We start from the raw sequence: 24,674 nt of genomic DNA on the forward strand, positions 1-24,674 counted from the left end.
GTGCCAGTTCGCCCAACCTTCAACGAAGGCACGCCCATTTACGCACGCATGTCTTCTGAACGCAACCCAACCACGGGGAGGACATGCAGACTCCACACAGAAGGCACTCCCAAGCCAAGCTGAGAATCGAACGGGAGAACCTCTTGCTGTGAGATAACAACGTTACCGCCGTACCACTGCAGCATACATACTTCAGCTATATAAATCTTTAAAAAAAAAAAAAATCCACTGTGCATTCATTGGTAGAAGAGAGATGACAATACACTTGTCTGTTAGTAATTAATTTCCCTTCCAAACCTTGTAGAACCACAGCTGTCTCCTAATTTTAATTTCCACCACCCTGTGCTCCAGATTTTACTATCTTTGTTAACGATTAAAAGCTAGATTAGAAGGTACCACCCTCCCTCGTTTTAGTAGCATATGTGCTTTGTACATACTGACCCTATTTTGAAAGTATAAGGACTGAAGAGTTTAATGAAACTAGCTTGCTTCTTCATCCATTATGCATCAATTGCACTTGATTTCTGTGATCATATTCCAGTCTACTTTGCTGGTATACTATCCCAAAGCCTCTGCTTAAACATCTGTTAAACTTGTCAAATGTAATCTAGAAGGTAAGAAAGCCAATAAATATATAACTAAATACATAGAGAATAAAATAGGGAACTGTAAGTCCAGGATAATTCCACAAATCAAAGAACTAGCAGTACAGTGCTTTGTACGGTTTGAAATGTCATACTGCCTAGTTGTAATCTTTCTGAACAGCAGTACCATCTTGATTCAGAAAACAAATACAGCAACACTTGGACTGACAGAACTGACACCAGGGTCTCACCAGCAATGCTACATGAGCCAAGCGAAACCACCAAATGATTTGCAAGGCTTTGCAGATACTTACTTTTCATGCATTGCATATGTACACTTGAGCATGTGCTGCATGTGTGTCATGCATTACGTATGTACACTTGAGCATGTGCTGCATGTGTGTCATGCATTACTTATGTACACTTGAGCATGTGCTGCATGCGTGTGCATATTCTAATGGCTTATCCACTTCACAAATGTGTAATAAATCCACATCTCCGTTAAGTATGTACATATTTTAAATATACACATCCTATGCATGTCATCAAATTACATAGTCCTATCCTATTCATGTCATAAACTCTCAAACCAGTTTAAAATCCTTAATCTAAACCCTATCTCAGCTGCAGCTAAGCTAAAACAAAAGAAAATCAAACTTTCCACTTATCACAAGACTTCTCTCCCTAATCTTGCTGTGCAAGATTTTTCATATTCACTCACATATGTGATCCTATTACTTTTTGAGCTGTGTTTTGTCAGGTTGCAGTACAGAAAACCTAACTCAGTGAATCAACTTTCCAAGAGGTAATGTGAGTTGGGGGGGGGGGGGTATTATTCACCAAGGTAAAACTCGATTAAATGAGTTTGCTGAATTGGGTCATGCTGTATCGTGCATGTATCATGATCTTTCCAAATAAATTACTCAAAAAAATAGGAAAACTAAATGTATATAATATATGTAATATGCACACACATTACTATATACCCATTCCTTAATGTCTTCTCTTTTTAACAGGTGGAAAAGCATCAGTATCTCATTTTTTTGTTTCATTGTCTTCCATTTTTATTTTGGTTATTGGTGTGTGATTTGAAATAGTTATTGGATGCATATCAAAACTTTTCAATTAAATGCACATGTTTCTGTGAAATAAAATGTTGGCCTAGCCTAGCAGTTTTTCTACTTTGGGGGATAATATAATATGTAAATTCTCTCCGAACTCCTCCTAAATGCTCATCTTCCATACCAAATGTTTTCACGCATTTCTTCAAAAAGCTACCCTGTTTTGTTATAACTCTCCTTCTAGCCCACTGTTGCAAGTCTAATTTCAGTCCCAGCCTATAAGTAATATTATCTGCTGAAAGATGATTATCTCCCTGAATTTTCTTAACTCCATTGTAGCAGTTTTAGGTGGAATATGAATACATGCCAGCATAGTCCTTGTTCCTTGCCAGTAGCCCTTTAGTGCTACACATCTGCCAGTATCTTTTTTCCTCTTCTATCACTATTGGAGATCCTCTCACAATTAATAAGTATTCCCCTTTTCCATGCTCCTATATATTCTTTTAATACCTATCCTGAAATCCTTTATCATATTCATTTCCAGCTGTGTCTCCTGTACTATAGCTATTAGAATTCTGCATTTTTTAATATAATTCAGTACACCTTTTTTGTATATATGAGACCATTCACATTTAAAGATAATGTGGAAAGCATTGTCATAAGAAATTGCCTCCTGTTGTGTAAAACAGCTTTTTTTGAAGTGTCTAGTTTCAGCTTTTGTCTTGCACATATTAACGTTTGTTAGGTTGATCTTCTGTACAGTTTCTTGTATCCATTTGACCTGTGTCTTATCTTGCAAGACTAATACTAACGCACACAAAATTATGTACATCATCAAATAATGTTTAACCCTCCTTATAGGAGAAATTATCCCAGATTCAGCCAAAATTACAGGCTTGAATTAACCTGTAATGAAGATTATCCATGCTAAGATGCATAGTACAGCCTGTGCTTTACTTCAACTAAGTGCTTTCTGTTTTCTGTTTTCCTTACTCCTCTTGCAGATGTAGAAAACAACTTTAATGCTTTCAGAAAATGTCATCTAGTCATTTAAAGTATTGTTTTATTGCCCCTTCAGACTGCCTCCAAAGAAACTTGAGATCCCAGATAAACAGTTGCCTTCCACTACAATACTGAACTGTGAACATTCATTTGCTAGGGAAAAACTTTTCATTATATTCATTGTTTTATTTGCTTCCCCTTAAATCTTGTTTGATCAAGCCAAAGGCCTTAATTCAGTCATTCATTTATGCAAAAGTAAGAAAAAGCGGGTCTATATCAGAACATCGAAGTATTAAAACTTTGAATGTTCTGATATCGAACACTATTCAGCTAACGCTAAGAATAACGAAGCTGCAGAACAGCGATTTCTTTCCTCGGGAAAGAATTCAGTTGGCAGTTTCTGTGGCTTCGCTATTCTTAGTGCTGTGGTGGAATGTTACGGGTTGGGTTCAGGTAAGTGTGCGATTGTTTGTACGTTAGGGTTTGGGGCAGGTTGTGAGTTAGGGTGCGGGTTAGGTGAGTGTGCGATAGTGACGGACCTTAGGGTTAAGGTAAGTGGGTAGATAGTGTAGGTTTAGTTTAGTGTAGCGTCAGATGTAGGAATTTAAGTGTATGTGTGTGGTTGCTATTTGTGCTTGTGTTGTGTGTATGTGTTTCGGAGCAGCAAATTTTTTCCATGGGAAAAAATTTGCTGTTCTGAATGTTCGATATTTTCATGTTTAGATGTTTTGGGGTCGATGAAATTGTGTTCGCTATTTTCATCTTTCGATAACGTGATATAAACGTGAAAAAGCACAATAGTTTTTCTTGTATCATGACCTTTTGTCCAGGCTTTCTTTTTTTATATTGCAGTACCTATATTTCTTAAAACTGAGCAAGAGTAAAATATAGTGGCACCTGTTTACTTTAGTATCCCTATTGCACATAAAAATAACTAAAAGCTTTACTTATAGCATGCAGTATGTCGTGTATTATAAAAAAAAAAAAAAGAACAACATTTTGTTTTATTTGCAGTTAACTCTCTCTCTCATTCCTATCTCCTAAATGTTCTTCCAAACATTAATGACACAGTAAGGCACATGCTTGGGAGTCCCCTACAAGTTTAACAAAGTCAAGAAAGTTAAATATTTATAGGGTTCCTTTTCTTTCATATTTCATAAATGTAATAAATGCTTTGTAATTACACATTTATTCATCAGTTTCTAAGTTGTTGATTTTCTTCCTGTTCTCCATCCCAAATCCAGTATCCGGGTCATTTCCTATGTACTCCTAGTAAAGTTTTGTGCTTTTTTCTGTTTCTCAAGCATTTTCCTTTGGAACATTGGAAACTGGTTCAATGGCATAGTCTCCCAATAGGCTTTATCAGAATAAAAAGCAGAATCCCCTTTTGGCTTCATGCATCATATTTCTTGACATTGTAACCTAAGCCATTTTTGTTGGACAAACCTTTACATTCCTCCTTAGCATGTTCTGCATCAAAAAAAAAATAAATAAATAAAATAAAGGAAAAAAATATTTTGAAAAATAGCTGAATAGAGCAATTGAATCAAACACCTGTTTCTCAACATTCCCTAATTTTCGAAATAAAGTTTCTCCTCCTTACTGGTATAACGTGAGTAATTTTCGACAAACATTTTTCTCCTACTGTTAGTAATTTGACATTCTGCCACAGTTTTGTTAGAATCCACACATTCTGCTGGTAAGATTGCATCTTTACTATTAAAGGTCCGGGTTGTTTTCACATGGCTAGTTTTGGGGCATACGCACACAATATCCCCTTTCAATTAACTCCTGCTGTGGAATACCAGTCCAGTTGCTTATTTGTGCTTTCATAAAATTAATAGCCTGTTCTTCCAGTTGCTCTGGTAAAGCAGAAAATCTCAGGTTTTCTCTACTTGCTCTGTCCTCTAATTCTACCACTTTTTGAAACCTTATCTAGCAGTTTCATAGTCAGCCTTTTCAATTTCAACCAATGATCTTTGCAGTTGTCAGCTTATCTGAATATCTGTTTAAAGCATCTTCCATTTTTTTTCAGCCTTTTGTTATTTGTTGCTATAGTCCTTCAATGTTTTCTGTAATCAACTCTAAGCACATTTGACATTTCCTCTAGATTACTGGATGTCATGTCTAGCACTAAAGGTGGAGCTTAAACTACTTTTGCTGAACAGCTGCAGGATTCTTTCCAGCCAGTGTTTTCTCCTCATCTTGTGATTGATTTTCTTTCAGGTTTCAATTTCTTTTATGTTAGCATCCAGGCAGTGCACTTACCAGCCCGATACTGAAATGTACCCAAAAGATAAATTCACTGACTCTTTTTTGAGTTACTGTTTTCACACTAGGAAAGTTGAAATTAAATTGTTACTCAGTGTGCAGCCATCCTGAAAGTCAATTTTCAAGCCCTATATCAATCCTTCAGTATGCAATGCTGAAGTTCTTAGATGCAGGATTATATGATGCATCACCTGAAAAAAAAAACACCATACCCCTTAAATTCTGTTATCTACAGACAATGATACACATTTATAGTTAGTATATTTTTATTTAACATTTTTTGACAGGGAAATCTGACTAGGACAGAGCCTATTTTTAGTGGATGCCCAGGGAGAAACACTCCAGACGCATGTATTTGGAATGTGGGAGGAAACCTGAGTACCTGGAGGAGACCCACATGAATGCAGGAAGGACATGCAGACTCCACACAGAAGGCACCCCAGACGAACTGAACTGGAGAACCTCTTGTGAGGCAACAACATTAACCGCTGCACCACTGCGCCACCCGATGCTTGCATGTATATGAGTATATTGTAACAAAGGAAGAATTTTTACAACAAAGCACTATTAATCTAACCTACTGAGTGAACTTATGAAGAATCCCTTTTCATCTAAAATAGTGAGTAAACTTGCCTTTGGTCAGAACATAATTTCTCTGAATAAAAACGGAAAAGGAAGAGCTTTCTTTTCTGATCGGGTAAATGCTCAAAAAAAATTTGCAGATAATTTGTATAGGGGTACTATTAGAGAAAAGTTGTTTAATACCCTACTGTGCAGGGCTGGAGTTAAGGATAGTGTTAGGAGTTGGGATAGGGTTAATGCACACAAATAAGGGTGAGCAGTGGGGCACTTATTTAACACAATCAAGGTGGTGAGGTTCATCTATGGTAGACAGTACCATTCTATCTGTTGGAAGTTTACAATGACGTAAGAAATTTGATAGTGTCTTGTGAGCACAAAGCACGTCCCTTATTTTCCTTTGAAATGCAACTCCCTGGTAATGCCATTTTTGTCATGTAATTTGGGAGGTTTCCATTTTTTTGTGATTATTGCCTCTCTTGACAATCTGAACATTTGACAATACTGAAAAAAGTGAACAATTGTTATTTTTGTCCAAATTGCACCCATGTACATATGTTTATATCTGAATTTATACATGCATGTAAATCTGTCTATATATTGCAATTTCATTGTTACATTATAGCTTTAGATAATTTTGTATGAAAATATTTATGTTGCTATCTTCTCTTACCACACACTGTCGGCCATTGTTGAGGGATTTTATCCAACCAATATACAGATCTCCTAAAACACAAATAAACAGGTTCATAGTTCTCGTTTCTTTAACGTTTTAACTTTTTTCATTAATTGCTTTATTTGAAAACTATCAAAGCACCTTTTTACATCTTGCCCTTTCTCTTGTGTACCTAGCACTGAATACTTTTTTCAAGTCCATTAAAAAAAAATCTGATGCAACAGTATGTTTAAAGATGTCGAGTGCTTTCATGTATCTGTTTTACATTTTTTTTCTAACCTGGTAGTCTTGCTGGGCACAGTTTTGCTCTTGAGATGCAGGGAACAGAAGCAGACTCCATGCAAAAAAATTGTATTTTACAATAAGTACACATTAAAAACGGAGCATAATTCCATGAGACAGGTACTGTTACACCTGAAAAAAAATATGGTGTGACCTCAGCATAGTCATGATTAAACTCTAAGCAGTAAACATAAAAGTGCATGTCACTCATATCTACCTAAAGAAAGCCGTGAGCATGGGTATATTCACAGTATGCTTTGGGAAAATCCAAGGGTAAGCATTAGTCATTGGCTATCTAAAAGAAAACAGATGTAGGGATATCAGAATTAAACCTATGCAGTAGGGGAGTGTAATACCACTACAGTTTTGCTGTTGTGATAATAATACATTAACTACAGTGCACAGTCCGAGGTACAAATATTACCTGACATAGAAACAAATATATTCAACTGTAAAGACTGGCAGTCTAGTCTTGCAGTTATATGAAGCTATCTATAGCCTTTTTATTGCCCCATAACCCAGATGCCTGAACGGCAGGGATTAGATTTGCCCAGTTGAGCTGACCTTGCTTTCTTAAACTACAGCCCTAGTTTATAATTTCAGGCATGGTTGTGTGTACAGTGGTAAAACAGCTGTTGGTCTCAAACATTTCCTCTAGGTCAGACAATAGCAGGACTATATTGCACTTCATTTTATATAGCATCTTCAATATGTCCTGTCAAGGGGTATATAAATGAGTTGTTAAAACTTGCATTTGACAGAGAAGCCATAAAATACATTTTATTACTCTGTCTTTATTACTTTTCTGCTTAACTCATTTTCATTGGAATATTAAGTTCTCCAAATTTGTTCAGTTCTGATTGCAGTAACCTGTTCAGGTCATTGCATCTTAGTGCTGTTTTGATGCAACATTTAACTTGTAATTTTAGATCCATAATGAACAAATGAAACAAGTACCTCAAACTAAAAATGGACAGAAATGTCATAAATGTTGACTATATTGTCCTGCAACACTGTATAGCTTGTATATCAAGCTCTATGTAGGTGACTGGCAGGCTCAGACACTACATTTACTGTAACATTTTATTGTGATTATTATAGTACTCCTAGCATTCACCTTCAGAAAGGCAGATTAAGGATGGGCATCTAACTTTTGTAGAAGCCCCTCCCACTAGTTTTATTACATTCAGGATGCCAGGAAGAGAAAATGGTCACGTCACACTTTTAATCAGTAAACATTGACATATTTTCTGTCAAAGAATCTTAGTAAGACCAAGCTGTAAAAATCTCATCGATCATTTTTCACAAAGCATGCTCAATAAATATCAACTAGAGTATTGTCAGAGCTACTGCTTACATTCCGATCATTCATCAGATGATTCTACCATAGCTGTCCATATTTTTTTTTAATACTTAATGTTGAATATGTAATTTCCAGCTTAATCATTGGCTGTATTTATGGTCCTGTAGAAATATTTGATAGACAAGTCGGTTACGGTTTCTGAAATTGAAACAATATACACGTATAAAAACAGATGTCAATGAACTGCAGCCTCTGGTTTCTCTCTCTGCAGCTTGCCCTGAGCAGCTGTTTAGATCTTCGTGTATTTATATTCTAAAATCTTATTTCTGTGCACTGCAGTCCAGGTCTTCTTGAGCCGCTCTATTTAGTAACATTCCTGACATCACTTTTAAATCTTCCCCTTATTGCTACCACCCATTCTGTCATCTTCCCTCTGTTCACTTTCTTCACTTTTACATCAAAGTACATGCTATTGATGAAGTAATGCGTCCATAATACATACCACACTTTCTTTCACATACCTCCATTATGTACATTCCTAGTGTTCCAGACCTTTCCTTTTTACTCCATGTAACTCATGTTCTTAGCATCCTGATAACCTTCCCTTACACACAATCAAATAGCTAAATGTCCTTCATTCAAAATGTCCTTAAAGTTATAGGATATTTTAGTAATGTGTTATCAGTGCTTTGTAAATACAAGGACAATGCTGGCAATTTGTCTAAGCATCACACTATTAATCTGTTGTCCTTTGTCAGTCTCCTCTAATGTGTTACTGCTTAACTCTGTCTAGGGATGATTATAATACCCAAATAATTTTCTTCATCTGTCTAATCATTCTCATAAAATGTATTTGATATCCTGGTTTCCCTTACTTAAGTGCCTAACTCTGAATCTTTTTACAATGAACCACAGCTACTGCTTCCGTTTTGTAAGACTGCATTTTGCTTACCAGGGTAGAACATAGAATGGCCATTTGCAGGTTTTGACTAGGTTACAATAACATTGTAACAAAAAAAGAAATCAATAAAAGCATTAGAACAGAAATGCAACAAATGGGCATGAATGCAAAGGAACAGTAGAATTTGTACAAAGAAGTTTGAAGTGCAATGACAAATGGTAGCATTCAGGATTAACTTCCGCAATCCCAATGTCCTTCTGGTTAACATGCTAACTAAAGACATAGATTAAATCGTTTTCTGCAGGGAGACGAACCCTCTGTACCCCTCACAAGGGAGGCAAGTTTCCAACACTCCTTTAATTATATATATCAACTTCAGTCACACAACATTGTTTAATGGATAAAAATTTCCAAAATGGAGCAGTCTCAAGATATCCGACTTTTCATTCTAAGACAAGTGAACACACTGTTTCCCATAGATTGCACGCCAAGGAAATATAGGATAACCCCACCTTTGCTTCTCTCCACAAATCCTGCAAATTGTACTGCTTTATACCAGAAAATGGTCCCTCAGTCACCCATGACTCTTTCCATCTTTGCTGTTATCAACATGCAGGATGGTTTGACAGTTGTACAAAATTTTCAAGACCAGTCCTGTGCAGACCTTATCTCAAGCCTGTTTGAACTCAACTTGAGGATGTACTTTCCCAGTATACAAAAAACCTGGAGTTGGTTTTATGAGGTGGTGTGAATCTGAAAGCACTGTTTTCAGGGGTACAGGGTTTTCTTGCAAAAAAAGTTTATTTTGGTTTTTATCTGAACCACTTATTTGAAGGAAATACCAGTCTTCATCAGGATGGTCTCCGAGACATTTTACATCCAGCTGGCCTTTTTCTTTAGACCCAAAGTAAAATCTGACACATGCCTAATAGGACCATATCTAGTATCAAACTTTATGCTGCCTCTTCTGGTGTCTAGCTTCATACTCGGCCAACATCACCTCCCGCACATACACACCAACTACCATGTATTGGCGCCTTTCATTTTTTTCTTTACTCTTGATTTCTGTCCTTGTACATTTTAGTTGTCCTGACATTCTTCTGTGAAGCTTGGTGTCAGAAGACTTGCTGAAGTGAAGATGCACAACTTCTGCTCTATATTTGTCAGTCTTAATGGTGACTCAGCCATAAAAATGGATTGTTACAATATCAAGAAATATGATGCATTAGTCCTTTCTACTGCCAGTCTATTAGACCGATTTTATTCAGAAAAATTTCCAGAATAGTCCAAATTCTCTGCAGCTTCTCATCCGATGTAAATATGGTTGTCTGGTTTGAAGTACTTGGCTCTTTTCTGGAACTGGTTTAAAGTACTTGTCTCTCTTGGACCCCATTTCTTCAACTGGATCATCATTGATAATGTTTGGTCGGCTGGCACCAAACCATTTCACAATTAGAGGCAATGTAGCTCTGCCCCAGGTTCACCCAGCATATCTCTCATTCCTCCCCACTCCTTGACAAGTTATTCTAATGTGCTTTATCAGAAGGAAGCATCCTGAGCTACTTTTCTGTGTCCTGTCTTATTTCCCATTTGATCCTCAATCCTACCCACCTTCCCCTTTCAATCTCCCCAAGTCTGGACAGCTCACGGTGAAGTACAACAAGTCCCTAAAGTCACTTTCTGCTGGCATATAGAACTGATTTGCTTTTAATGATCATTTGACTTGCAGAATGTTAAGGGTCCACTTCACCTTCCACGGTAATTAACCTCATCCCAAAGCAGTTTTATTCCATATATTTCTAGTGTGTAGTTCAGTGTGCAAAAGGTCTCTCTTACTTTCCAATGTCTTAATTTCCATTATTTCTGCTATACATCATGATGGTTCTCGATCTGTCTTACGTATTCTATTCTTGTTTCTGGAAATCGTCTGTCTGTCATTTTCATTGTTAGTCACCCCACAGTTTAACTTTGAGAATGTCTTGCTGAGAGCAATAAATTGCTGTAAAGTAAACATACAGCTAAAGTTAGACTTGCAAAGAATTTATTTTTGGAGAAATGTTAGAGCAGGACCAGCTGGACCACAGTATTGTACTTTATTATCAAACTAAAAAGACCTCAGAGGGTTCCTACAATGATGATTCGACCAAAACTTTCAACCTACCAGGAAAGACAGGAAGCAATGTCTCTCTATTCACCCACAAAAGGGAGATGTCTGCATGCCTTCTGTGACATTTTAGACTCCATGATCCTGAGTCTCTTCAATTTCCACAAACTGAATTGCACCACTAATATCAGAACCAAGGATCTAAATCTTCACCAACAGTTAAGACACTGAGAGAGATTTATCATGCAGTGTCTATGCAACAGACCCCCCCCACACACACACACACACGCACAAATTTAAACTGACACACTGTCTTCCTTCAAAAGACATCTAGATGATTGAATAGGTACTCACAAATTCATCCCAGGCTTGAAATGCGTAGCTGGCTTTGAGATAGGAGATATGGTCTAAGGGTAGGTACTGACAAAGCATAAATGGTTGCATGCCTGAATTGTCTTGTGTTTCCTATGAACCTATGAATGGACTGGTAAGCTGAACTGCAGCTTCTTCTGCAGTTGTTAACTATGCCAAGTTAGAGAAGTAAAAACACTTAAGAAATCAAGTTGCTTGAAGTTGCTGTATTAAGTCTATGCAGTATCAGCTTGTCAGTCACAGATGAAGAAGCACAGCTAACACCAAATTATGGCAGGGTGAGAAGCATGCAGTTTTGCTAGACGTACAGATCTACTTAACAGCATCATGCAGTTTAGCTAGTTTGCCTTTGGTAAAATATACCATGAAAGGCTATCTTGCAGTTTACATTCTGTAGCAGTCTGAGCAATTTGGCAAAAAAGACTGGTTTTCCAGAATGTAGTCTACAAAGTCAATGACTCGAAGCACTATCACAAGTGAATGCAGGAGCAACCTACCTGATGATATCTGCATTTAGTCTGTTCCATTATGTGACACACAGTGCACTATGACAGCAGCATGGGTACACTGAACAAATTTTTCATCAGTATAGTAGTACCCATTAGCTTATTTTGTATTATAAAAATTTGGTAATGCACAGATCAAGACATGATAAAACATGTATGCATTCATTTTCTTGTGTAGCTCTCCTTTAAGGCTGCTACACCAGCTTTGTCTTCACTTGTATTTTTAATTAGTAACCATTTGAAATGTTGGGACCTGCTTCAGCAAGTCCGGGAATATGAAGACTGAAAATGATAAAAAAAAAAAAAAAAAAAGAAGACTTGTATGTACCAAGATGGTATTTCTTAGAATATTCCCTTTTCTCCAAGGTATGGTAATCTTGGAGTTGTGTATATGCAAGTCTGGGGTGTGTAGGGGGCTTGCTCCTCACATTGGGAGGTGCATGGGGCTAGCCCTTTGCAAAAAACAAGTTTAAAGAGCAGTGTTCAATATTTGCTCATGTTGGCAGTCTGTCACAAGTGGTGACATTTCAATATGAAACATTTTAAATTTGTGTGCTTGCTCAGGTTAGAGTACTGTAATAGTTCTTGATAATGGCAGAATAATCCTTTGCTGGGGAACATGCCTTGGCTGCCAGCTGCTGCCAGGTCAGTGTTTGATTCCTGTTCTCATCTTTGGGGCCAAGTACAACCTATGACCAGTTTACGTGAAAAAGCTTGTGTTCCATGTCCTAGCTATGTCCCTCTAGTCATCAGGAGAGACTGATGGCTATTTTGAGAACCCAATGGAATATTTTAGCAAGTTGTTTTTAGCTGCACATGCCCTGGTCCTCTGGAATCTGCTACCATTCCTGACGTGACTAAAGATATTTTCTAGAGGTTCTTGGGGTTCCATCTCTTTAGAAGAGTTTATTTAAATACTGAACAAGGAACTATTTTAATCTGTTTACACTGACTTTGTTTTATCTTACTTTTGGACTGCTTACAAATGGCACTATTTATACTCTTAGTCCATAGATCTTTAAGCATTTTAATACTTTAATGGACATAATCACCCTGTCTTATGCCTTTTTGTACTCCCTTCTCCAGTAATAACATCTCTAGCCAGTTGCATCTCTAGGTCTTCCCTGACCCGGGGGTTGCCCTTAGTGGTGTCTGCTTTCTGGTTATTTTGTATATCTTATTTTCCTTGCTTCACATTTCATTCCTCCATTTGTCATTTTTTGTTCTTTAACAGTCATCTTTTCCTTGTTTAGTCCTGTTGACTGCCCCACCTTCCTGTCTAGCCTCTCCTTAAACAACTAGTCATTCCTTAGATTACTTTAGTACACTCGAACCAGGACCTCCACTGTCAATAGTTTCACATCATATCTTACAGTATTCCTTCACACTGATCTTCCCAGCATGTTACACGCTATTATGTAGTCCCACAGCTTCCTCCTAGTTAATTTTTTTCTTCTCTATCCTATAGTCATGACCCACTTTCACAACTTTCCTACAGTCTACTAGCTCCCTTATCTCTGTATCATCTATGTTAATGAGCACTACATCAAGTATATTGCCTTTTCTAGCTACTAGCTTCACCTTCTATTTGAATATGACTTGTACCACAGCCACTTTTTCCCATCTTACCCCTAGAGACTGGTAACGGTCAGTGTGCTGCAGATGGATTGAGGTGTGCCCCACCACTATGACCCTGATTCTTTGCCTTACCTTTAACTCTGTTTCTAGGTTGCTCATGACACTATTTTCTGCACCTGTTCTACAAACTGTAGCTTCCCAGCATCTCATTTAGATTTAGAAGCTGCATCTTTCTGTTCATGTTCCATATACCTTTTATCTAGCTCAGGTTTGTAGGGAGCCTGTAGGGCAGAGGTCAGTCCTGGAATGAATAGTAGCCCATCACAGGGCACACCCATACACTTATATCACTGATACATATAGACAGACAGAGTGCCAGCAATTCACCTACTTATATCTGTTTTGGATATGTAAGTAAACTGGAGATCCTAGTGAAGACTTGCATGTACATACAGTACTTACAAATTCTCAGAATAATTCAAATTTTCAAAATATTGAATTGCTGTAGTTTTATAATGCGAATATTAGTAAGTAGTGTGTTCTATTAAAACACACAATGTCTGTAAGCCTTACCACATACACTTATACACATACATATGGATGTAAACACACGCACACAGTTTGGCTGCCTGATTATATTTTTCTTTTTTTTTTTCCAGTCTTACTGGTATTTTGGTTATTCTTGCCCATATCTTCCCAAGCTTCTCCAGAAAAAGACCTACATGTATAACTTATACCTAACCTCCTAGACTGCTCTGTATCCGACATGCAACATGGCCATTCTGTTTGCTCCGGTTTCAGACTGCTTATGCAGAAGCAAATCAAATGCAAACACTACTGTTAATGTTGCTTTACTGGAAGGTATAAAAATTTAGTGGGCATCATGCTCCTCACATAATGACTCCAAGACTCAAGTCTACATTCAGAATGCCCACAAAAATCAGAAGATTAACATGGGCAAAAATTTAAAAAGGTCACGGACTCCAGTAGAAATACAGCTGTGATTACGACACAATAATCAATTAAGCAACACTGCTTACTTGTCTTGCAACCTCTGGTAATCTTTCTTTGGTGTTGCTAAATATTCCAGCCGACTTTCCATGGTTACTGTCTCAGCTTTCCCAGATTCTGTAAAAGGAAAACAAACACCTTACAGAACTTTTAGAAGCACATAAGTATGACACATAACCACCAAGCTACCAAATATGCTATGAACAATGCTTCCCTTTTCTCATTTTCTCATTTAAGATACCTCAAGCCACTTCATTTTATATTTAGTTTCTGAAAAATCACTTTCTCTGTACTCCCTTTTTAATTTCTGATATCACTCTGAAAAAAAAACAAACAAAAAAAAAACAAAAGCTGAACAGTAAGGTTTATAGCAAAAGCTGAAAAAAACAGGTGTACAAACGTAGTGATCAGTGTTCCTCTATAGCAGAAAAATCGTGCAAGAAATGAGGGCAGTAGTTGACACTTGAGAATGATGGAGATTGTGCCTGAGATGTGTTGGGATATACCCAATAGGACAGAAGAATGAATGACATCGGAGCAGAAGTTAAAGTAGCCCCAGTTGCATAGAAGGTCAAGGAGAACCGATTAGTGTTTCAGTCACATGTATGTAGCAAAAGAGAAGATGATTTGGTGAAGATTTTTGGGCAAACAGACAGCAAGAGGAAATGAGGGCAACCAGTCAAATGACTGGATTGTGTAAGGGAAAATATGCAATATTCAGGTATAACTGTCAAAGAATGTAGGATAGTGGTACTGAATAGAAAAAGGTCATATCAGTGGATATGGCAACTCATCTCATGTAGAAAGAAAGTGGGGATGATTACCTCACCCTCACTATATTCTACACTTGGTGTCAAATATTTCACCCTGAGTGACCTCTATTAGTTTGATATCTCAACCCTCCTGTAGCTGCTAACATCTTTTTTTTTTTTTCAAATTATTATCCAGTATTTTGTGTTTTGCATTCCACTGAATAAATGTATGAAATACCTCATAAGTTGCATATCTAGACAGCATATAACTAGTATCCCTGTCACTAAGCACACTACATCATGTTTTTCCCTCCTTAATATGCAGTTTCTTGTAATTCATTCCTACTCTTCTCTTTATTTTGTATTTCATACCATATCCTGTCAGTCTCGTTTCTTCTGCATGCTGTACCTAGTGCCTTATCTATACTGTATTGTATGTACTAAGATTTTTTTCTCATCCTCACTATGATGACCCTGCATAAATCCTGGCCACTCCCACCAATCTATATGCAACATCCGGGTGCTTTGGTCTCCTGATTCACACTGCTGCTGCCACATTATATGTAATGAACAGCTGTATAATCCCACCTGTTAGCAATTAACGTTCAGAAAATGTGCTCTGCTCCCTTAGGTAATAGTGAACTCCCAACCCCAAATGAGATTTACTCTGTAGAGCTAAAGATCAGAGTTGTAACCACTACTTCCCCAGGATTTCACCTTCAGACTGAGACCAGTGCCTTCAAGTGCAACCTTGGCAACAGTGACGGAAATGTGACCAAAATTATTTTGAATACAAACGGGAGTAATACTTTAAAATCAAAACATCTAACTAATGAACAGTACATTATACTGCACATAAATGCATTACAAATATTTGATCATCTTTTTAAATGTTTTAAAATTCTCTAGTTGTGTGACAGGTCATGTGATTTTATGTATTGTGTTTTTAAGCGTCTGCTATTCTGTTTGTCAATCTGAAGATATTTCTTCCGAGATACAAGTGCTAACAGATTAAATGTTTGAGTATTAGTTGTAGTTTTATTTTTTATGTGCAACAGTTTTCCAGGAGGGGCATTAATGAAAACTCTAAAGAACTAATACTCTGCTGGCTTTACCATAATGCTGCTGCCAGCTAGAATACTCTAGTATACCAAGAACACAGTTACTGCTAACCTATAAAATGCCAACTGTCAAATATCAGTAAAGTAGTAATAGCTAGGGTAGTGACTCTCTGAAAGGCTAAAGCAAATACCTTAATATACCGCCCAATGCACATACACTTAAATTAGAAGTTATGTACTTACCATAACGTTCCATCTGAGTAGGTGGATTCATTTGTCTGCAACCTGTGGGTTATGGATCCGATATCGGATCCGAACCGGCATGGTTTATCCAGCTATGGATCTGAGCTCCTAGCTCCTCCCCTCACCCATAATGCCCTGCTCTCCCTACATGACCTCAGATCGATGCCCTGTATCAAAATACCCTAGAAATGGGTAACACATTCTATGCAGGAAACTGACAAGGCCAGGGGATAGGAGGGCGGGATGGTTGCAGACAAATGAATCCACCTACTCAAATGGAACGTTATGGTAAGTACATAACGTCTAAATCTGAAGTAGGAGATTCATTTGTCAGCAACCTGTGGGACAGAGTCCCCAGCTACCTGAATCTTGGGCGGCCGTCATGGAAGGATATTCCGGAGCACCGCGGAGCCAAAGGATGCTCTACCTCTAGATGTGATATCCAGCTTGTAATGAGAAATAAAGGTATGAGATGAAGCCCAAGTGGCTGCTGAACAAATGTCATCCAGAGGAATCCTAGCTTTAAAGGCCGCTGAGGTAGAAACTGACCGGGTCGAATGGGCATGGACTCCCTCCGGTGCGGGCCTCCCAGAAGCTTGGTAAGCTAAAAGAATACACTGCGAAATCCAGCGGGACAAGGAGACTTTGGAAATTGGTTTACCCAGATTGAATTTGGCAAAGGAAATGAACAATTGGTCGGATTGCCTATGACCAGCTATCCTGTTAAGATAAAAATGAAGCTGCCTGTGAACATCCAAGGAATGCAGCTTGTATTCACCCTTGTTCTGGTATTTAGGAAAGAAAACGGGAAGGTTGATGGACTGATTAATGTTTGCTTCCAAAGCTACCTTAGGAAGAAAGGAGGGATTGGTCCTGAGGTATACGCGGTCCGGATGGAAGACAAAGTAAGGCGGCTTCATGGATAAGGCTTTAAGTTCCAAAACTCTTTTGGCCGAAGTAATGACTACTAAAAATGCAGTCTTGAGAGATAAGAAATTTAGATCTACTGTGGCCGCAGGCTCAAAGGGGGGAGCGGTCAAGGCCTGAAGAACCAAGGAAAGATCCCATGGTGGAACAGCCTGCTTGACAGGGGGTCTAAGCAGAAAGGTGCCTTTTAGGAAGATTTTACATAATTTGGCGGACATAAGCGGTCCAGAGTCATGACAAACATGATGGTGAGAAATGGCCGCAAGCTGCACTTTGACCGTGGAACTACTGGCACCATCATTAAAAAGTGTGGCAAGGAAGTCTAGCACCAAAGGAAGAGGAACCGTGAAGGGATCTAGACCTTGCCGCTCCGCCCAAATGGAGAATCGTTTCCATTTACTGCGGTAAATTTTTCTGGTAGAGGGTTTATGAGCCGCTACCAGGATGGCCTTAATGGAGGACGAGATACCGGGAGTCCTGATTAGGAGTGGAACTGGAGCAGCCAAGCAGTTAGCTTCAGGTTGTCCAGATTCGGAGTTGGTAGGTTCGATGGGTGTGATATCAGATCCAGAATGGGATCTAGAATCCAAGGTGGATTCACAGTGAGACCTTAGGTAAGGGAACCAGATCTGTCGAGGCCAGAATGGGGCAATGAGGATCATTCTGCACCCCAACCGAGAGGCTTTCTGAAGAACCTGGAGCATCAGAGGCAAAGGGGGGTATGCGTAAAGAAGACCGGGAGGCCAAGCATGCACCAGAGCGTCTCTCGGGGAATCCCCTGGAGGAGGGATTAGAGCGAAAAAAACTGTCGCACTTGGTGTTTAAGGGAGATGCAAAGAGATCACAACAAGGAGTTCCCCACTGTGCGAAGATACGTTTTGCTACTTGAGCATTGAGAGACCACTCGTACGGGGAGAGAATGGTGCGACTGAGCTTGTCTGCAAGGATGTTGGACCGACCCGGAATATGCATTGCGATGAGAAAGTGGTTGGTGATCGCCCATTCCCACACTCTCATGGCTTCTCGACATAAAGGATAAGACCTGGTTCCCCCCTGTTTGTTGATGTACCAGACCACCGACATGTTGTCTGACTGAATCGCAATTGTTCCCAGGGGAAGAAAGGCCTGAAGTGCTTGCAACGCCAAGAGCACTGCTCTCATCTCTAGAACATCGATATGCAGGGAGGTCTCTGAGTTGTTCCACATGCCTTGGACCATCCGGCCTGCAAAATGCCCCCCCCCCCACCGGAGGCGGGAGGCGTCCGTGGTCACCGTGGCGAGAGGGGGAGAAGCACAAAAGGGGCGGCCTCCGTGGAGATCCTGGGAATGGAGCCACCAGAAGAGAGACCGCTTGCAAGCCTTGCTGATCGCAATGGGATGCTGCAGGGGGAGAGCAAGGTAAGACCACTGAACTTAAAGTGTCCACTGAAGGACCCGCATGTTGAACCTGGCGAGTGGAAGAAGAGAAATCGCTGCCGCCATGGACCCTAGAGCCCTCAGGACCAATTCCGCCAGAACTGAGCTGGAGTGGAGGATGGCCCGCACCTGGAGTCGCATATTCCGAACTCTGTTGGCTGTGAGGCTCTTAACTCCCTCGTGTCTAACCTGGCACCTATAAATTCTATCAACCGAGTAGGGGCCAGGTTGGATTTTGCTACGTTTATCGTGATGCCCAGGCAGGGAGCTAGATGAAGAAAGGAGTCTCTCGCCAAGGATAGTAGATGCCTTGTTGGGGCGGTGAGAAGCCAGTCGTCCAGGTATGGAAAGACCTGCACCCCCTGAAGCCTCAGGTGGGCTGCAACCACTGCTAATACTTTGGTGAACACCCTGGGGGCTGTGGTGAGACCAAAGGGAAGGACCCTGAACTGGTAGTGACTGGCTTCAAGACGGAAGCGAAGAAACCTCCTGGAATGACTGTCCATCAGTATGTGGTAGTACGCATCCTTGAGGTCTATGGAGCACATCCAGTGATTCTCTCCCAGAAGGGGGAGGATGGATTGCAAAGTGACTATCCGGAACTTCTCCTTGAGAACTGCCAGGTTTAACGGGGACAGGTCTAAAATTGGTCTTTGGTCCCCCATCTTTTTTGGCACTAAAAAGAACCTGGTGTAGAACCCTGATCTGATCTGGTCTGGGGGGGGTGGGCTGGATGGCTCTCTTCCTCAGCAGAGGGCCAATTTCTGCTGAAGCGGCCTCCCACTGACCGGGTGGAACGTTGGGGAGGGATTTTAGCTTTGGGACGTGATGAAAGGGAATCTTGTATCCCCTGGATATAATGCGGAGGACCCAGCGGTCTGATGTTATGGATTCCCATGCCGCTAGGTGCTCCGAAAAACGTCCCCCGACTGCCTCCAGAGTGGAGCAGTCGGGCAACCCCTCAGGGCTGCTGCGTGGGCCGTTCAGAGAAAGGTTCTCTGGACCCGAAATTCCTGGGAGCCCCTCTGCCCCTGGGGCAGCGTCCTCCCTGTCCTCCTCTGCCATGGAAGGACTGGTTGTCCGGAGCAGGTTGGGATTGCTGTGACTTCTGGAACCACATCTTATTCTGGCCCTTTTGGTTCCTAGAGTAGGACCTCTGGGGCACAGAGAAGCGGATTCTGATGGCAGACAGCGTCTTCCCGTCCTTCTCGCTCTGGGTCAAGGTGTCGCGAACCGTTTTGCCAAAAAGGGCAGAACCATCAAAGGGGGCGTTCGCGAAAGACGCCTTGAAGGGCTCCGTGAAATCGCAATGGCGGAGCCAGGCCTGGCGTCTAGTGACTAGGCCTACTCCTGCAGCTCTAGCGGCTCCCTCAGTAGCATGGGACAGCAACCGCATAGAGGTATTCGTCACGGACCAAAGAGTGGCCATACGGGTGGAGTGCAAGAGTTTGTCCTCCTCCGACATGGACTCTGGGGGGGATGCAGCGTATTCTTTGATAAGATCACGCTGCATCCTGATAACATGTGCCAGATAGTTGAACGCCCTCACCGAGAAGGTCGCTGAACTAAACATTCGCTTCCCCAAGCGGTTCATCATCCGAGACTCCTTGCTCTGAGGATGGACTGAGGGACTCTCCTGGGTGAGTTCCCTCTTGGTGGCTGCTGCCGTCAACATGGCATCTACCGGAGGTCCCTTACTCCAGTGGGCACGGTCTGCAGGGGGGCTAAGAATTCTGTCTGGCCTTTTGGGGATTGGCTCCACGGTGTCCGGTTCCTTCCAAGCCCTGGTGGTAATAAGGTCCACCAGTGGGTCGGCAGGAGGGGACACCCAAGAGGTAGACGGGCCCGCTTCGAATGCCTCCAAGAACACGGACTCATCCGAGAAAGACTTGGGGGCAGACCACCCACCCCTTATACGAAGCATTTCCATGATGTCTCCAAAGGAGACATCCTCCGGGGGGTGATCTTGGGGAGCCTTCCCCTTCCTCCAAATCCATGTCTTCAGTTAGACTCGGGGGAGTCTATGTGCCTCCTTTTACACGTGTGCTTGCGAGGTGCTTCCTCGGGGGGGCTGTCCGAGGAGCCCTTGCAAGCAGTGTCTTGTTCCAATGGAACAGCTTGGGGCATTGAAGCGGGCTGTCCCAGTGGCCGGATGACGGAAGCCTGACCCAGTGCAGATGGAGTGCGAGACGGAGCCGAAGCAAGTGCCGGGGGTCCGGAAGCCCTCAACAGAGCCCTCTCCACTACATCAAAAGCCGAAGGGGAGCCAGCCTCGACCAAAGGATCCGACAGTCTGCTCCCCCTCGGATCCGAGGAGTGGATCGGAGCCGGCACAGAGTCCCTCGGATCTGAGGAACCAGTGCGCTTCGACACGGAAGGCGCCGAAGGCACACTGAGTCCCCCGGATCCGAAGCTCAGAGCCAGGCTCTGAGAGGTCGGATCTGAAACACTCTAGGGCAGGGTTGGATCCGAAGTACCTAGTACTATCGGCGCCAACCCACCCCCGGCTCCGAAGCTGTCCGGCTCCAAACGCTCCGAGCCTGGGTAGCGGGTCGGAGAAGGAGCTATGGGCTTGAAAAATGGGGTCGAGCTCCCCCCGGGGGGGGGGAGGCAGGAGCACTCCCATCTGCATCTGGGCCTGGATGAACCTTTGCATCATCCGGTCCAGATCAGCGTCGGAGAGACTATATGTAGACCTCGAAGAGGCTACCGAGGTAGGCTTAGAGTACCGCCTCGATGGCCTCGAAGGAGGTCAGGTCTCCTCCTCCTCAGGCCCTGGTGAAAAGGATGGAGATTGGAGCCGAGAAGGAGGAGAGCCAGCAGACAAAGAGGCCGGGGGAGAAGCCCGCTTAGCCGGCGGGGCCGAAACGGAGGTCTCGGCCCGCCGCTTATGGTGCTTCTCCCCCGGTCCTTCTTCCTCGCTTCCCTCTCCTCCGAACCTGTAGAGGGAGTTTGAATCCCAGGAGGAGGAGGGGGAGCAGGTAAAGCAGCAACCGCCAGAGCGGAAACCACTAACGCGGCAGAGGCCGAAGCCGAGTCCGGTGGCAAGAGTCCCGCCAAGACCAGCTTCGACCTCCGCTCCTTCAATGCCCTGGGGTTGAACCCTGCACAGATTGAACATCCAGAAGTGAGGTGTTCAACACCAAGGCATCGAACGCACCGAGTGTAGCCATCAGCAGGGGATAGCTTATAGCCACACTCGGAGCATTTTGAGAAAATTGCCTTTGGGGCCTCAGACATTTTTTTTTTTTTTTTTTTTTTTAACAAGAAAAATAAAATACACTAACACGCACACCAAAGGCCCCAAAGAAACACACACTCACACAAGCTAATGCCAGAGAGGGGAGGGTACACAAAATTAAGTTAAGTTAACTCAAAAAAGTGATATATAGAAGGGGAACCTAACACTTTCACACAGTTATAATGTTTTAAAGTTATAAAAACCCTTTTAAGATACTAAATAAACCACTTAGCTTTGGAGCTCGAAATCTAGGCTGTCACCATGAACGCGGCAAACTAGATCTGATGTCATGTAGGGAGAGCAGGGCATTATGGGTGAGGGGAGGAGCTAGGAGCTCGGATCCATAGCTGGATAAACCATGCCGGTTCAGATCCGATATCAGATCCATAACCCACAGGTTGCTGACAAATGAATCTCCTACTTCAGATCTAATAATATACCATCAGCCACAAGCATTCACAATTGGATAATGAAATGTTTTACTTCAAATAAATAAAATTAAGCATAAAATTAAGCAATGCACTTTGTAATGCAAAAAATATAAATGTTAAGAGTGATGGCAAACAGTAGAACACTTGCAGGTCATCTGGACTTGTCTACCAGTAGTCAAGTTGTACTTTATCTCTCTTTTTTTTCTGAATTTGAAGTCCAACCAGTAGTTGCTCACTGGACATGTATTCCACTTGTAATCTAGCTAGAAATGTGCAATCCATTTTCATATTTCTGATGTAAAGCAGTAACTGAATTTTAACAGTCATTCTCTGAGCCCTGGGCAGTATTTCCTGTTTTCTTTAAATATGGACTATGCTTTTGCTGAGGGGAATGGGGGAGAGGTTGGGTCCAAAGAATGTAATGATGTTTTTCACCTGAAAGCACTGCAAATGTGCACAATTGAGAAGCCAGACCTTTTTCCGTTTCCAACACGTCTACCACATTTATGTTAAGCAGTCCTATACTTTGTATTCACAATTTATATGTAGTATGGTGATGGCTCTCCATTGGTCAGAAAAAGACAAATCAGTTGAGCACTGCACTGGTACGAGACCCAATTTTAAATGTTAAGCATCCTCTGCTTCAGTTTTTAAAATCGGGTTTTGGGCTAAGCAGTAAAATCTGCCAATATACTGACCAGCAAATGACAGCGGCAGAGCCTGTTGTCCGTACTGATAAGGTGTCTCTTCCTCTTACAAACCTTGAAAGTAGGTGTCCCTTCCTCTTACAAACCTTGAAAGTAGCTAGAATAACCAGATGTGTTCACTTGCATTTTCTGTAAAGGAGGCAAACTCTGAAAATCAAACGTATGTTACTATTCAGTGACTTCCGTTCTCCATGATTTATCTGAAAATAAGTAAGGCATTTGATTTGGTTTACCACTTCAATACACCCACTATAGTCTATTTTTCTGCTTCAGTAGCCTAGACAGCTTGATTCTAGGAAGGTAGCTCCTACATACAGATTTGGCCATCATTAAATGAGTCTTTGTCTGGGTGCGTTTCTCCAGTAGCAATTTTTTCTAAGTGGATTTGCTTGCTGAAGTGTTACAGCTGCTCTGTCCAAGTCAAGGGGAAGGAATGCGGATTCTGAACAAAGCAAATTTCCAAAGTTAGTGTAAATGAGTATTCAGGATATTGATGCCTTGCCCACTGAAAAAAAAATCAGTTTTGTGCAGACATTTTAGGTTTTTAGTTATGGAGAAGCTAGTTTTGCTGTAATACTGCTGTACTTTCTTCTCAGTGATGCAGCGGCTCCTTATAATATGACAGAGCCATTCAAATGGCAAACTCACTCAGTGATTCATTCTGTAGTGCCTAATTTATGCTGTTACCATCACAAGACAAAGCGGAGAACAAAAATCCATCTTGGATGGAATGCCACTCCATTACAAGATGTGTGCACACACTGAGCAATTTGGAGGATCAGTAGTTTACCAAAGAGTACATGTGGGTAGACCAGGTGAAAACCAATGCAGACTCCATACAGAAGACACCCAGAGCAGGAATCAAAGTGGAGAACTTGTACGAGACAGTAGTGCTACCTACTGCACCACTGTATAGCCTGAAAAGTACCTTTTAATTCACTTAACCGTACACACAGGGACACAAGGGAGGTGTTTAAGTAATGTGCTTTTTCTAATCAATACCTAAGTTTTCATTCTTTTTGCATGATATTTTGGTTGTTCAATGGTAAAAGATCAATCTCGATTCCTTAATGCCTTCAATGCGCTTGCCACCAAAGTCCTGGATCAAAAGCCCTCTTACCACTCCATTTATCTAAATTTATTTTGAATGGGTTACTAATTCAGATTTCCTTTATTGAATATTATTCTAACAGGGAAGGCCACCAATGAAAAACATTATGCCTCTCAGGAAAGAAGCCCATCTGCCATCAACAAAATTAATTATTCCTGTTATTCAACTGATGAGGTCTACTGTAGATTCCCACAACATCTCCAAAGCCACTAACATTAACACATTCATAAATCATAATAAGGTTATTCCTAAACAACCTGCATTTAATAGTAAATGACAACCTTATTAGTTTATTTTGATTCAATCCATACATTCCATATATCCGTTTGGTAAAATACCATTGAATTCTTTCAAGCCTGAGTGCTGCCACACAACTACATCTGCAATACTCTATTGGTGGTCTAATGATAGTTTTATAAATGGGAAGTAATAGCACACTATCTCTAACTATACTTCTAAACCTATATTTTTCAGTTCACAATAGCACCTTCTAATATCTGCCAAATCAATATCAAAACTTGGTTATCTATTTTAACACCCATATCTTTAACACTC

General features: G+C 41.2%; 1 protein-coding gene across 3 annotated transcripts in view; it reads right to left on the reverse strand.

Annotated features, from left to right (window-relative positions):
• Window positions 1-24,674, reverse strand: part of LOC122787171 (testicular haploid expressed gene protein-like) — a 287,515-nt gene that overhangs the window by 247,845 nt on the left and 14,996 nt on the right. For 2 of the 3 annotated variants that reach the window (XM_044053749.1, XM_044053750.1), the window contains one exon: window positions 14,260-14,347. In XM_044053749.1, the coding sequence (XP_043909684.1) occupies window positions 14,260-14,321 (62 nt within the window). In that variant the 5' untranslated portion in view covers window positions 14,322-14,347. Of the gene's footprint in view, window positions 1-6,170; window positions 6,224-14,259; window positions 14,348-24,674 lie in introns of those variants that run through there. The other variant, XM_044053748.1, reaches the window with a different exon arrangement.

The sequence above is a fragment of the Protopterus annectens genome, chromosome 13.part0 (assembly GCF_019279795.1).
Source record: "Protopterus annectens isolate FY-2018-M chromosome 13.part0, PAN1.0, whole genome shotgun sequence".
NCBI classification, from domain to species: domain Eukaryota; kingdom Metazoa; phylum Chordata; order Ceratodontiformes; family Protopteridae; genus Protopterus; species Protopterus annectens.